Genomic DNA, 15,726 nt, shown 5'->3' on the forward strand with positions numbered 1-15,726 from the left:
CAGCCAAGAAGCAGGTGAGATGATTTTTGTAGGTGTAATACACTGAGAAGAGGAGCCAAACCTTCACTTCAAAATAAAAAACAGAGTCCTGCTTCCAATAACCATTTCACTGAAAACTAAAAAAATAACTGAGTTCACAACTATATACAAACTAACTTCAGAATATTTATGAAACAATATCTCAAAGTCCTTCATGTTCTAAAATTCTGAGATATTTAATGTCAACTGTAAACTACTATCATATTAAATAAATGAGGTAAGAGGAGATCAAATAAAGAATTCATTGCAATATAAACGAAGTTGATCCCTGAAGGAGAAGCATTTAGGTCCTGAATTTAATGATGCTATTGAACTCTAAAAGGAATGGTAACATCTGGGCTGAGGTACCCAAAGGAAATGCGTTTTAACAGCAAGTAAAATGGAAGTGGCACTTTCTGCATGTGTTTCACAACTACCAGCATGTAGAATCAGACTAAATGAGGAATAGTTCGAGTATCTTGGATTATCAAAGACTAAATGCCTTCAAGATACTTCTAGCCTGGTAAGAATACTCCAATGCGTTGTGATTAAGTTTTCCAGAATACCAACATGGATGACTGGTACTTCAAGAAACAGGAAGAAACAAGGATGTTTACCTCACATCAATACCAGTCTGCAGTTACTCCACTCTTTGTTGGCAGACACTCTTTGCCCAAAAATGACACTGTTGCTAAATAAGAGAGATCAGCTTTTAATTTCAAACTGGGATGTCACACAGCCATTCTCTTGAATCATTTCATTGTATGCACTAATAATGTGTCTTATATTTGATTCTCTGTAGAATTTTGAATCCTGTAAGACTCATGTCTCAGAAATGCCAATGATCAATGGTGTATGTTTTTATCTTCCATCATTCACTCATCAATTCATTCATTTATTCAGCAAATATTTAACTGCACACCTAACCATATAGTAGGTGCTACATAGGCAGTGAAGTTAAAAAAAAAATGTCTCTGCTCTCACCGAGTTTTATAGCATAGTAAAGCAACAGTAGGCAAGCAATCACAACTGAAGGTGGTCAATGCTACAATAAAGGCATGCATGGTAGGGCTTAAGGCAAACAGCACTAAGAATTTGGCTTACAGGAATCAGAAAAAGTCTCCTAAAGGTAATCCTGGAGGTGAGACTTGGAGAACAAGTTGTATTTTAACAAGCAGAGAAGTAAACGGTTGTGGTATGGAAGCATGAGAAAATTTGGCATATGTCACTGAACTGCAAGAAGCTCATTAATATTGTAGCTTAAAGTGTGAAGGGTTGTAGGAATTCGGGGGAAAAGTTTACTGAGACTGTAGTCTGGGTCTGCACTGGGTAATGAAAACACTACAGTATACCAGATGCAGTGCCTGCTCCTGAGGAACTTACAGTCTGAAGTAGGAAAAAGACCCTTAAGCTGAATTTTAATAAGGTGAGTGTCACAGTAGAAGAACACACAGGAAAACATGGCTCTAGAGGCACAAAGGAAGGCCTTATACTTCATACAAAGGTGTTAAAATTTTATCCTATAAGCAACAGAAAGTCTCTGAAAAATTCTGAAATGGGTAATAATCTCAATAGTGGCAATGTGAATGACGGACTGGAAGGCATCAAGACTAGAGCACAAAGACCAATAAGGAGGCTCCGCCAAAGTCCAGGCAAGCAAAGTAACAGGCCTGAATTATGCTATTCTACTGTAAAGCCCCATGGCAATTTTACAATCTTTTCCCCAGCCAGGTAAATGGAGATTCTTTCAAATCTATGATTAAAAGGAAAAATTCAGAGTGGTATTTTTCTGAAATTCCTTATATTTAAGGAGTTGGCAATAAGTTACATGTAAGTTTAAAAAGAGAGGGGAAAAAAGAGCCTTCTTGAAAAAAACTCATTAATAACATAAGTTTAAAAATTTAGTACAGACAGCCTTAAGTCCAATAATAGGCATATTAAAAAAAAAAAAAACCATTTCCATCGAGTCAATTCTGACTCATAGTGACCTTACAGGACAGAGCAGAACTGCCCCATAGGGTTTCCAAGGAACGCCTGGTGGATTCGAACTGCCGACCTTTTGGTTAGTAGCCATAGCACTTAACCACTACACCACCAGGGTTTCCAACAGGCATATAGGTATGCAAAACATGGAATATCAATTTGATTAAAAATTATATAATCATTTAAAATGATAATTTGAGACCTGAGAGACTTAAAATGTTAAATAGAAAAGACAGAATAAAAACCTGTTACGTGTAATTACAATACTGTATAGTATAACATGCAGAGTATATGTGTTGACAGCTAAAAGAAATGAAAATAGTTAAAATAATTCTCTATTATTTTTATTCCATTTTTTACAGTAATAAAGTAAAATGAAAAAGCCAACACTAGGTATTTATTGTATCCAGTGGGCCTGACCCCAAAATCTAATTTCTGGTTTTTGGTTTCAAAGAATGGTTTTTTAAATGGTCCTGTTGTCCAGCTATATTGTTATTAAAACATAAAAATATGATTAATTTGGCTAAGAGGAATCATTAAAATTCCTATCATGAACAATTGTTTCCCTCCTAACTGATACAAAAAGGTAAGGCAAATTCAATAAGCTAAAGAAACTCAAAGTCAGAGAACACAGAGGATACAAATCAAAAATAATTATGTGTGTTTTTCTTGAATTCTTCAGGGAAATGAATCCCCGGGAAATGATTCTAACACCTAAGAGCTTTCAAAAAAAGCCATTTAAAAACAATTCAGTCAGTCAACAAACATGCATTTATTAAGCATCTATAGACCAAGTACTTTTCTCTGAAGATACAAAAAAATAAAATACAGTTCCTGCCCTCAAGGAGCTCACAGTCTAAAAGGAGAGAAAGAATGGTTACAAAAATAATTGCAAATAAAGTATGGTGAGTGCAATTAAGTGTGGAATGTGAAACAACAAGGCAAATGTGGCTACTTTTAAGTAGTCTCCATGACACAGAAAGTGAGGAAAGAGCAATAGGAAATGAGGTTAGAGGAGTAGATGGAACAAATCAAGAAGGGCTTTGTAAATCATACTACAGTCATGCATTGCTTAATGTTCACAATGCATTCTGTGAAATAGGAATTAACGTGATCTGGACGTTGTGTAAACACCATGTTACAGAGAAAGGTCCTTTCAGGCATTTGTTTCCAGGATGAGGAGACTTTGTCTGTATTCCAAATTTGCTGGGGCAAAAAATCGCCCTCTACGATTAGTTTATCTAAGGTTTCAAAAAATTCTGCTGCTGCCTTGGCAGCAGTACTCGCAGACTCACCGCTCACTTTCACACTATGCAGTGAAAAATGTTCGAAGCGCCTGAATCACCCATCTAGCACTAAACTCAGTATCGTTCCTGCTTTTCTTTACGTATCTCAAACAAGCTTACTGCCTTAGCAGTGATCACTAACGTGCTGAGCGAGGGATTCGCTTTTGTGTTTGGTCCTCAATCCGTATCATCTGCAATCTCTCCATATCTGATACAGGTTCCTGTCGCGTTTTCGTTAGCCTTTTAGTTTTCAGTGGAGCCAATCCTTTAACAGTTTGGAGAGTTCTTTGTTTTTTGAAGATCGTTGCGATTATCCAGTGCAATGTGACTAAATCCACTACATCTTGTTCTCCATTGGGATTTCTGGACTCTAGTATAACGTTATGGGACCACAGACGTGTATGTGGTGGGATGCTGCCCAAACGGACATTACGCAGTGTGTCACTGCACAGAATTTGGGTGTTACTGAAGTCTATCGAATATAAACTGTCATCAGTTTTGTAATGGATGCACCATTATTTTATGTATGCTAAGAAAAGCAGCTTTATGTTGGGGCCTTTTGAAATAGAATACTCCTGAAAGATAAAGAAGAAATAAACCAGCCATGCAGAAAGGGACAGCAAGGGGGGAAAAAAAAATCTCCCCATGAGAACTAACCACAAGCAGGTCTGAACCTGAATTAGAGCTACCAGTGTGGTCCAAAAACAAACAAACAAAACAAAATAAGCAATGACTTTAAAGTGGTCTCAGGTTGGTGGTGTCCCCAGATGATGACTGGCAGAAACAAATGCTAATTTTCTTTAAAAGAACTAGACTTCAATCCAGGACCACAGTAATTTAAGGCACAATCTCATTTCAAAGATGAAAAATGTACATCTTAGAATCAATAAAAACAAAAGCAGATCTTACATTCAGTCTCAAATCTGGTGGAAATTCAGAATTACTTAGAGAACTTTTTAAAAAATGCGAGGCTGTATACTCAGACACTCTCAGACAGGAAGGCCTTTATGGGAGCCTTGGTATCTCTAATTTCACAAGCTTCCCAAGTTTTTTTTTTATGCCATCAGACAAGATACCAAGATACTAGCACATGTCTGCAGAATCTGCTGAAAACTCCTAACGTAGACAATGAAGAACTACAGGAGGATTTTAAGCAAGAGCATAATCTGAGCAGAACGACACTTAAAGAAGACCACTCTGGTGCTGGTGAACTTTGTGAAGAAGACAGAAGAGAGGAAGCACAAGAGGTGGGGTGAAGGAGCAGTAAATATAATACGAAGTTACTGAAACAGTAAAAATCTAAAATAGTTAACAGTGGAATAAAGAAAAGACAGTATTGAGGCGGCAAAATTAGATTTTTATAAAAACTGGATGATGGCAGAGGTGTGGAATCTGATTCTGAAAATTTTCACAAAACTCACTGCTGCCCCTGGCCATTACAACCACTGGGCCTTTAAAAATAAACTCTATTTCGGTATAGTAATATGTGGCCTTTAGCTGTATAATAAAGTATAAGTGCTACAGAAAATTCCATACTGCATAAACATCAAATATTCCAAATGTTACTAACACTCAAAATAATCTCCAAGTTCAGACATAAGCATAGAGGGATTTAATTCTTTAATGTTTTACATTTCTATTAATCAGTGTGTATAAATCGAAAAATTAAAATAAAATCTCTTTGTGCAAAAAAAAGATTTTTACTGGTTGAAAAATTCAAATTACAAACAGAAAACAATAAATTAACAAACTTACGCTGAATATGAATGAACTGTTTTGGCTGTTTAAACTCTCCTTTGTACAAGCGATTGTAATAGTTGACGTTGCTCTCTGCCTCAGGAACTGGAATGACCATGCTCTCTTTTTTTTCTCTAAACACTTGCTGTGCTGAAATAGCTCGCTGTAAATGATGTTCCTGGAAAATGTAAAGTAGGCAACATAAGTTGTTGTAACAATACTAATTCAATGCATAATTCTATTTAAAAGTTACCAAGTTAAAAGACTGCAAGAAAACATTGCCATTGCTCTCCCTTGATAACTTGTGCTTTTATTGCTATCCCCTTAGATTATATTTTTAATAAGTAGAATTAAAAAAATTAATATACATATTCACAAATAAGAATTTTAAATCTTGATTAAAAAAGTCAGCCTCATTTTCTAAATTAATTGAAGTGTTCGTCACAACTTCCAGATTAAGTGAAAATGTGCAAATCACAGGAAAAGAATTTCAAGTTCTTCTACATTTATATACTTGAAACTTCAGCACTACAAAATTCTGAATAATTCAAAGAAAGACAAAATGATGTTCAACAGATTATATTATCATAGCAGGATTTTTTTTTTTTTTTAAAATAAAGGTTAAACAAACAAAAAAAAAACTCTATAAAATACATGGAAGCTCTAATCACTTTTCATTACCTCCATCATTCACTGTAATTAGTCTCTAAATGTTTTCCCAACTTCTTCCTTTACCTTTTAGAAGGTAAATTAGGTCATGTCACTTCCCTAGTGGATCTGGTATTCAGAATAAAAATTAAAATTGCTCTACAGTCTATAAGGCCCTATACCTCTATGACCTCATCTCCTACCCTTCTCCCCTCCCAACCTTCACTCTAGTCATACTATCTCTCCTTGCTGTTTATAAATATTGAAATGACTTGCTTCCAAACTATCTCCAAGTCTCATCACAGAGGCCTTCTGTGACTTCCCTATCTAAAAGAGCACCCCCGCTCCAGCACTCTATATGCTCCTTCCCAACTTGACTTTTCTTCATACTATTTAGCACCATATACTAGAGATCTTATTTGTTTATTGCCCATCTCCTCCAAGTCTAACTTAAGTTCCAAGAGGGCAAGGATTTTCGCTGGTTTTGTTTGCTTCTATGTCCCTAGTGCAGGAACTACACTACCTAGTGGTCGACACACAGAAGCCGCTTAATATACATTAACTATATATATATATATATATAATTATTCATTATAATTAATGAATAAATGAAATCTTTATTGAATTCTTACTATATGCCAGACTATGCAAAAGTTTACACATAGAGAAACTGAGGCATAAAGATGTTTAGCAACTTGTTCAAAGTCACACAGGTATAAGTGACAAAACAGATATGAACACCAGCTATGTGTATACAAAGCCAAAATTCTTAATTCTACCGTATTATACCGATATATTTTTTTGAAGCTCTACAGAGTCTAAGAAATTAAAAGATCTTTAATTTCATTCAAGCCTTTAGGATATGTGAAAAATTACTGTTCAAAATAAATTAGTACAATGATCTAAAAGAATTAGTACAATGATCTAAGAAGAAAAGTTTTGATACAGCAATAAATAAAACTGGGGTTCCATTCTATGAAAAGCACACAGTAGGTCAAAAAAAAAAACAAAAAAACCCAATGCGGTCAAGTCAATTCTGACTCATAGCGACCCTACAGGTCAGTATGACCAAAAGTATGCTCTAAATGGAAGACAGGATGACAGAAGAGGATAGATATCAAACAATGATGGCAAAAGAATGACATTAATTTCACTAACTCCTGACATTCGTTATTAATAAAGCAAGAAGAGAGAGGATATAAAAACAAAGAAAAATTAATGAGTAAATAAATAAACATAACAGGAAGTAAGGAAACAAGTTTCTTATGATACAGACAAGATAACAATAAGCCAGGAGAGCTACTGAGATTCTCACGAGCAGCATCAAGTTTCATCAAAACCAAGGTATACCTACTTCCCCCAAATGTCACAAAAATAATCACCTATACTATCACCATAGTCAGCAATTTTATGGCATTTTGTAAGACTAATTTAAATTAAAAAAGCATAAGCATATTAAAAAAAAATACTCTGAATTTTAAATGAATAAGCAAAAGTCCAGGGATAGCTAAGTCAACCTTTAAAAAGAAATGCAAAATGTGGCATGGGAAAGAAGACCTACCTACTAGAAATTACAGAATATTTATAGAGTCATAGCAATTTTTTAAAAAAGCATCAAAAGAACAAATAGTTTCCATTTATGTATGTATGTGCTTACTGTGTGCTAGGTACTTTAAAACCTTAACTCATTTAATCCTCACAACAACCTTATGAGATACGTAACATTATTCCCATTTTTTAGATGAGGAAACTAAGATACAGAGGCAAAACTAAGTGATTTGACCTTATGCCCACATACAAAAGTGGGTAAAAGATGGATTATATATCTGAATATGGAAGGTAACGCCATAAAGTTAACAGAAGAAAATATCTTTGTGCTGTAGGAGTAGATGACGATTTCTTAAAAAATGTCATAAGTACAAACCATAAGGCAAAAAAAAATGATATTATCAAAGTTAAAGATCTCTGTTCAATGAAGGACAGCACATAGTTATTAATAAATTTCTTAGAACGGCAGAAGGTATTTTCAATGTCTAAAACCTGTAAGTGAGTAATACCTAGAATATATAAGGAACTGGTGCAAATCAACAAGAAAAAGACAGCAACCTGAATAGAAAAATGGATAAAGGACATAAACACGCAACTTACAAAAAAGGAAACCCAATAAGCTAATAAGCACATAAAGAGATGCTCAAATTTATTAGTAATCAGATACATACACATTAAAACAAGATAATTTACATCAGACTGGCAAAAAATTAGAAATGAGGGTAATGCCAAGTGTTGGGAAAGATGTGAGGACACAGATTCCACATGCATCACTGTGGAATGCAGACTGTTGCTACTATCATAAAAAGCAACCTGACATTATCAGTCAAATTAAACATGCTACTCTATGACCTGGCAGTCACACAGATTGGTAAGTGGACATATTCAGTGAAATGGCATTTGTTGTGAAGGAAAGAAGCAGTGTGGTTATCTGTCACTGGGAGAGTAAAGAAGTAAAATGTGTAAGATACACAACATGAATATTATGCAGCAGTTAGTATCAACAGTCCAGATGTTGATACTGCACCATGATGGATCTTAAAAGCAGTGCTGAGTGAAGAAAAGTTGTAAGAAACAGAATATAACATATTTATATAAATTAAAAATAAATGCACACAAAACAGTATACGTTTTGCCAGAAGAGACACATTAAACATATTAGAGTGGTTGCTTAAAGGGGCAGGGAAGGCAATGGGAGTGGGGAACAGGGATAAAAAAGAATAAATAAATGAGAGAGGACTTACAATTCCCTTTAAAATCTTGGCTGCAGTGGAGGTGTGGTGTCAGAGATGAGATAAGACTGGTCACATGTTACCAATTGTAGAAAATGAGTGAATGGGGATTAATTATATTATTTTCTCTACTTCTGTGTATGTCTATTTCCATAATTAAAAAATATATATACACAGAAAGACAGACTGACAAGGGGAGAAGGGAGAGAAGGCCCTTGCAAGAGCCAGAACAATGTACCATAAAGTGAAGCATATGAATAACTCAACCCTTTGCAAATGAGCTTCCCTTCTAAATTAAAAAACAAACAATAAATGGATGAAATGCACCTTTATATGATAACTCTCTGTATTATGGTTGTTGTTGTCATTAGCAACCGCAGATCCTGACTCATGGCAACCCCATGTGCACAGAGTATAACTGCTCCATAGGGTTTTCGAGGTTGTGTAACCTCTTGGAAGCAGGTCACCAGGCCTTTCTTTCAAGGCACCTTTAGGTAGGTGTCAACTGCCAACCTTCTGGCTAGTAGTACTTAACTGTTTGTGCCACCCAGGGACTCCAACTACATGTTACAGACGTCTGTAAAACATATTTAGTTTTAAGGTTGAACAAGGATTAGTTTGCTTGTGCACTTCATGCATTCTAATGACCACAGATTAAAAATAACCCGTTGCCGTCGAGTCGATTCCAACCCATTAGCGTCCCTGTATGGGTGGGAGAGTAGAACTGCACCTTCCACAGGGTTTCCCAGCTGTAATCTTTACGGAAGCAGACTGCCACATCTTTCTCCTGCAGAGCAGCTGGTTGGTTTGAACCCCCGATCTTTTGGTTAGCAGCCAAGGCTTAACCACTGCATTACCAGGGCTCCTAGATCAAAAATACACCTCACTAATTAACCGTGAAGGTAGACTTACGAATACTGGTAATAATTTTATAAACATAACAAGCTGGGCAGTAACCTTTTAGGTCATCTAATCCTATGTTTTTCAAACTGCGGTCATCATCTATTAATAGAGTATAGCCCTTGAATTTTTAAAACGAAAGCATAAAACTGAAAACTATCAGAAGATACTGTGTGTAGTGAGGATAAGTATTATTTTATGAAACATTTATACATTTCACAGGAAACTTAGGGGACGATGAGTTTATGTTAATGGGGGAGGAACTATTTGGAAAGGGAGGGTGAGAATGGCTGCACAACTTGAAGAATGTGATCCATGTCCCTGAATTGCACATGAAGAAATTGTTGAATTGGTTTATGTTCTCCTGTGTATGTTCTCCACAACAAAAATAAAATAAATAATGTCTAAGGCTGCTAACCTAAAGGTCAGCAGTTCAAGTCCACCAGGCGCTCCTTGGAAACTCTATGGGGCAATTCTACTCTGTCCTGTAGGGTCGCTATGAGTAGGAATCAACTGGATGGCAACGGGGTTTTTTTTTAATACGTAAAAAAGAAAACCCTATGGCTGTAAAAAAATTTTTTTAGTGAAACATTTATTTCAGTTACATATGTATAAAATGTACTTTTTACTGTCTGTCCCTGATAAAGTCTTACTGCCTGTAGCAAAATTAAACTAATGTAGCCTTCAAAAGATTTGTAAACTCTGAAATAGTAACATAAATCACTATTCCCCCTGACCAAACCACTCTCCCTACCCCCTGAACAACCGCCTACTTTTAGATTATAACACCTTTCAGGTCCATATTTTAAAAGGTCACTTCCTCAGTAAAACCTTCTCTGGCCATCCTAAGTGTTAAAAAAATAAAAAAACCCTTTTATCCGTTCTCCAAGAACCATATACCTTTCCAATGTAAGGCTTTCCAGACTTGTAGTTTCACGTTTGCTTCTGTACTTCTGACTGATGCTCATTCCCCTACTGGGCTGTAGGCAAAAACTGGATCTGTTTTGTATCCACCACTCTGTCCCCAATGCCTGGCACACAGTGAACTCAAGAGTTTCTAGCTTATACTGGAATAAACACAGGGAGGGTGCCCCTAAGCTGCAGGATGAAGTCCCATTTTTTTGAGCTTGACAAACACGTCTCTTAAGTTGTTTAGGCCCTTACTTATTTTTTGACCAGTTGATTTGTCTTGTGTTGAGAATAGTATATTAGAGTTTATTATCAGTGTGTTTTTATGTATGAGTCCTTGTACATCCTGTAGCTTTTGCTTCCCAAAATGGCTGCTGGATTATTTGATGCACAGATTGCTTATAATATGAAGTGACAGATTCTAGACTAGTTGAGAGAAGACACGTTTGTCAACTGGACAAAAAATATTTTGGGGCCTAAACAACTTAATGAAGTATATCTTATAGATATATATTAAATTTTATACCCAATGCCCCTTTAAGCACCCATAGAACGTTAATAAAAATTCTCCATTTATCAGCTAAAAATTGAAAGAATATGGTCCTGCAAATAAAGTGGAAGGGATTGGGGGAGGTGACAATTCTGAGTACACCCTTTGTATAGTTCTGAATTCTAGAGGCATGCTAATGTTTCACATGCTTAAAAAATAAATGATGGGGGAGGGAGAGGAAGAAGTACTCTCTAGGTTGTTATTTTTGTTTACAAAAATGGGAAAGGTGGTACCAAATATGGGGGAAGTTTACAAAGCATGATTCATGTAACTGATGACAATAAGCTGTACACAGGGAAAAGGGATGGATGGGCAAATGCTAGGTTGTGTATAGTTTTCCAACAATTTCATACCAAAAAATAAAATAAAATAAAAATAAAGAGGGGGAAAGGTTACAGATGCTGATAATAATTAAACATAACCAATCACCTCATGGGATTAATTCTCTTGGTTTGGAGGCTGTCATGGATTGAATTATGTTCCCCCAAAAATGTGCATATCAGCTTGGTTAGGCCATGATTCCCAGTCTTCTGTGGTTGTCTTCAATTTTATGATTGTAATTTTGTGTTAAAAGGATTAGGGTGGGATTGTAACACCCTTACCAGGTCACATCCCTGATCCAATGTAACAAGAGTTTCTCTGAAGAGATAAAAGGAAAAGGAAGCAAGCAGGGAGTTGGGGACCTCATGCCACCCAGAAAGCAGCCCTGGGAGCAGAGTGTGTCCTCTGGACCTGAGGTCCCTACACTGAGATGCTCCCAGACCACACAAAGACTGATGCATCCCAAAGACCTTCCTCCAGACCTAAGAGAGAGAGAAAGCCTTCTCCTGGAGCTGATGGCCTAGATTTGGACTTGAAGCCTACTAGACTGTGAGAGAATACATTTTCTTTGTTAAAGTCATCCACTCTGGCATTTCTGTAATTGCAGCACTAGATGACTAGGACAGAGGCTTAGGGCCGTGGATTCACAGGGCAATCCTGTCAACTGGCATAACATATAGCTCTTAAAGTTTATGTTCTTCCTCCCAGGATGGTGAGTAGAGTCTAGGGTCTTAAAAGCTTCCGAGTGCGTATCTAAGATACAACTAAAGGTCTTTACTCATCTGGAACAAAAGAGAAAAAAGGAAACCCAAGAATCAGAAGGAATTAGACTATAGAACTAACTGTATACATAAATCACTGCCTCCTCCACCTTGACACCGGAAGAACTAAATGGTGCCCAGCTACCATAATGAATGCTTTGATCTGGAACACAATAGATAAATCCTGATAAAAGAGGAGAAAAACGTGGAACAGAACTTCAAATTCTTAAAGGGTTACTGGATCTACTGATGCTGGAGAAGTCCCGAGACTATGGCTCTTAGTCGCTCTTCGAACCATGAATAACAGTTTAGCTCAGAGAGTAAAGACTGCTACCCCTGAGTACTGCGTTTATATTTATATATATGGAAAGCTCTGGTGGCACAGTAGTTAAGACCGTGGCTGCTAACCAAAAGGTCAGTAGTTCAAATCCACTAGCACTCCTTAGAAACCCTACGGGGCAGTTCTACTCTGTCCTATATAGTCACTATGAGTCAGAATTGACTCAGCAGTAACGGGTTTTGGTTGTGTGTATATGTATACGTGTGTGTGTGTGTGTATATATATATATGCTTCTTTTTTTCCTATAAATAAGACCAAAGGGTTAACAACTATTTTAAAGCATAGATTAGAAAGGGGGGGGGGGCGGCAGGGAAGTTAAGTAAACAGAAGTAAATGGAAGTGAAATAACCAGAACAGAAATAATGAGATGTTGGCACAATGTAAGCAATGTCACTGATCATTACATCTAGACACTGTGGAATGGGAGTGGGTTCTGCTGTGCACATTTTCACCAAAAAAAAAAAAAAAAAAAAACTAAATAAAGAAATGATTAAATCAACAAAGAATAACAACAACAAATAAACCTAACTTATAACAAATGGGAAACCCTGGTGGCATAGTGGTTAAGTGCTATGGCTGCTAACCAAAAGGTTGGCAGTTCAAATCCACCAAGTGCCCCTTGGAAACTCTATGGGGCAGTTCTACTCTGTCCTGTAGGGTAGCTATGACGCAGAATCGACTCGATGGCAACGGGTTTTGTTTGTTTGTTTGTTTTTTTAAATAACAAATGAATACAGTCACGTGCTGCTTAACATCCATGATACATTCTCTAAGAGTCACGTCACATCCGTGATACATTCTGTAATAGGACATTATGTAATTTGTACGTTGTGTGAACACCACTATTATATGCTTAGCAGAGCTATATGGGATACCTTTGGTTTCACTTCCAAATCAATACTTCTCCTTTGCTTCCTTCTGCTGCTATCATTAGCATTGGTTTGCTGCGTTTGGGAGCCATGATGCACTTCACAGTAATATTTTCTCAAGAAAATTAAACAGAGATAATGCTACAACACTCCAGAGACATGCAATACATGAGATTGGCTGCTGCTGCCTATGAGTTGAAGCATACACCTATATACAGTAAACTTTTTTATTTTAAGTAGAGAAACTTCATATTAAAATAATGATAAAAAATACAGTACAATACATACACAAGCCAGTAACGTAGACATTATGACTGTCAAAACATACATGCTATAGGTTATATGGAGTCCTGGTGGAGCAATGGTTAAGAGTTTGGCTGCTAACCAAAATGTCAGCAGTATGAATCCACCAGCGGCTCCTTGGAAATGCTACGGGGCAATTCTACTCTGTCTTATGTGTTGCAATGAGCCAGAATCAACTCGACGACAATTTTGTTTTGTTTTGCTTACAGGTTATACATATATATTATACCATTATATGCCTGGCAGTGCAATTGCTTTGTATGCAAGAGACATAAGATGCATGTGTTACATGCAGGAAGCTGTCGCCTTAAGTATGCCCAGTTACAACCTCTACATTCCGTAACATCCACTACCTCCTGTTCTCTGATCAGCATTTCTGAACTCTATTATAACCTTATGGGACCACAGACTTGTATGCATCAGATGTTCACTGAATGAACGCTACGCGTGCAGTGCATAACTGTATTCACATAACCACACTGAAAGAAGCAGGGAAGAAAAGAATTTAAGTTCTTTTGGAAAACAGTGATTTGAGGTTTTTCTGTAAAACTTAAATAACATACTTAATAGAGTTGTGATGATTATTTATGTTAATAAAGTATTCGGAATGGCCCGTGGCACATAAGAAGGGATGATTAGTATTATTTTTATTAAAACATAAAGGTACAATAATAAGCAAAATAGTGAAAATTTAAAAACAAAAGAAAATTCAAAATTTTTATAATTAAAAACCTTCTTTCAACACCCATTCATAATAAAATAATAGAACTCCCAAAATGCAAGGAATAGAAACTCCATCAACCTGACACAAGGGCAGGCACCTGTGGAAAACCTACAGCTAACATCATACTTAATGGTCAAAAATGGAGCACTTTCCCCGTAATGTCAAGAATAAGACTATGAGGTTGGATCTCACTACTTCTAGCCAACATTTTAGTGGAGATCCCAGCCTGTGCAGTAAGGGAAGAGAAAGAAACAAAGGCATGCGTATTGGAAAAGTAAAGGAAAACTGTCATTACTTGCAGATGACATAATCATGTAGAGAGAAAACTGCTAGGCCATTTCTTATAAAATAAATATGTACTTATCACAGGACCCAGCAACTCTACTGCTAGGTATTCACTCAAGAGAAGTGAAATTCATGTCCATAAGCCACTTGTACATAAATGTCAACTGCCATTTTACCTATAATAGCCAAACACTAGAAACAATACACACGTCCATCAACATGTGAGCAGACAAAAATTGTAATACTCATTCAACGGAATACTAATCAGCAAAAACAAAGAAAGGGGGACAAACTACTGATATATACAACATGGATGAATCTCAAAAGTATGCTGAGCAACAGTCAGACACATGCAGCTACATATGGTATGGTTCCCTTTCTATGAGGTTCCAGAAGAGACAAAACTAATCTATAATGATAAAAATTGGATCAGTGGTTACCCAAAATGAGGGTGGGACAACTCACTGCAAAGGGGTAAACTTTTGGGGAAAATGAAAATGTTTTATTCCTTGATGTGGTGGTGGTTACATAGTTGTATTTGTTTACTAAAACACATAGGACTATACATAAAATAAATGTATTGTGTGTATATTTAAATTAAGTCAATTTTTAAAATCTAGAAAAAACAACTTGTGATATAAACAAAAATTTAACTTAAACACGTTGGTAAGGTAGTATTTACAATACTGGTGAGAGCGTGATGAGTAAGACAGGCACTTTCATAAATTAGTGCCAGTGAACACACAAAAGTGTAAAGTGGTACGTTTTAAGCCATAAAAACAAACAAAAATCTTCTAACAGTTAACTTATTACTCATATGCTAATTGTAAGTATTATATAATTATAATAGAAAAAACTAGAAATGACCTAATTGTCCTCAAATACTAGAGTAATTAAAAAAAAATTTTTTTTTTTTTTTTTTTTTATATCTTACTATATCCATATGATGGAGCCCTTGTGGGGTCAGTAGTGAAACGTTTGGCTGCTAAACAAAAGGTCAGCAGTTCAAATCCACCAGCCACACCTCAGAAACCCTATGGGAGAGTTCTGCTGTCGTATAAGGTCGTTATGAGTTGGAATCGACTGGACGGCAATGGGTTTAGTTTTGTTTTTTTTATATCCATATGATAGACTTTTATAATATCTTCTAAAGCTTCATGAAAAATTGTTTAACAACTCTTGAAAATGCTTAAATATTAAGCAGAAATAGCTTTGTTAGGTGCCGTCGAGTCGGTTCCGACTCATAGCGACCCTATGCACAACAGAACAAAACACTGCCCAGTCCTAAGCCATCATTACAATCGTTGTTATG

General features: G+C 36.3%; 1 protein-coding gene across 4 annotated transcripts in view; it reads right to left on the bottom strand.

Annotated features, from left to right (window-relative positions):
* EPC2 (enhancer of polycomb homolog 2) overlaps positions 1-15,726 on the bottom strand; it is a 153,669-nt gene that overhangs the window by 101,817 nt on the left and 36,126 nt on the right. For 3 of the 4 annotated variants that reach the window (XM_064287170.1, XM_064287171.1, XM_064287169.1), the window contains exon 2: positions 5,043-5,202. In XM_064287170.1, coding sequence (XP_064143240.1) covers positions 5,043-5,202 — 160 coding nt within the window. Of the gene's footprint in view, positions 1-5,042; positions 5,203-15,726 lie in introns of those variants that run through there. The other variant, XM_064287172.1, reaches the window with a different exon arrangement.

This window comes from Loxodonta africana, chromosome 6, assembly GCF_030014295.1.
Source record: "Loxodonta africana isolate mLoxAfr1 chromosome 6, mLoxAfr1.hap2, whole genome shotgun sequence".
NCBI classification, from domain to species: domain Eukaryota; kingdom Metazoa; phylum Chordata; class Mammalia; order Proboscidea; family Elephantidae; genus Loxodonta; species Loxodonta africana.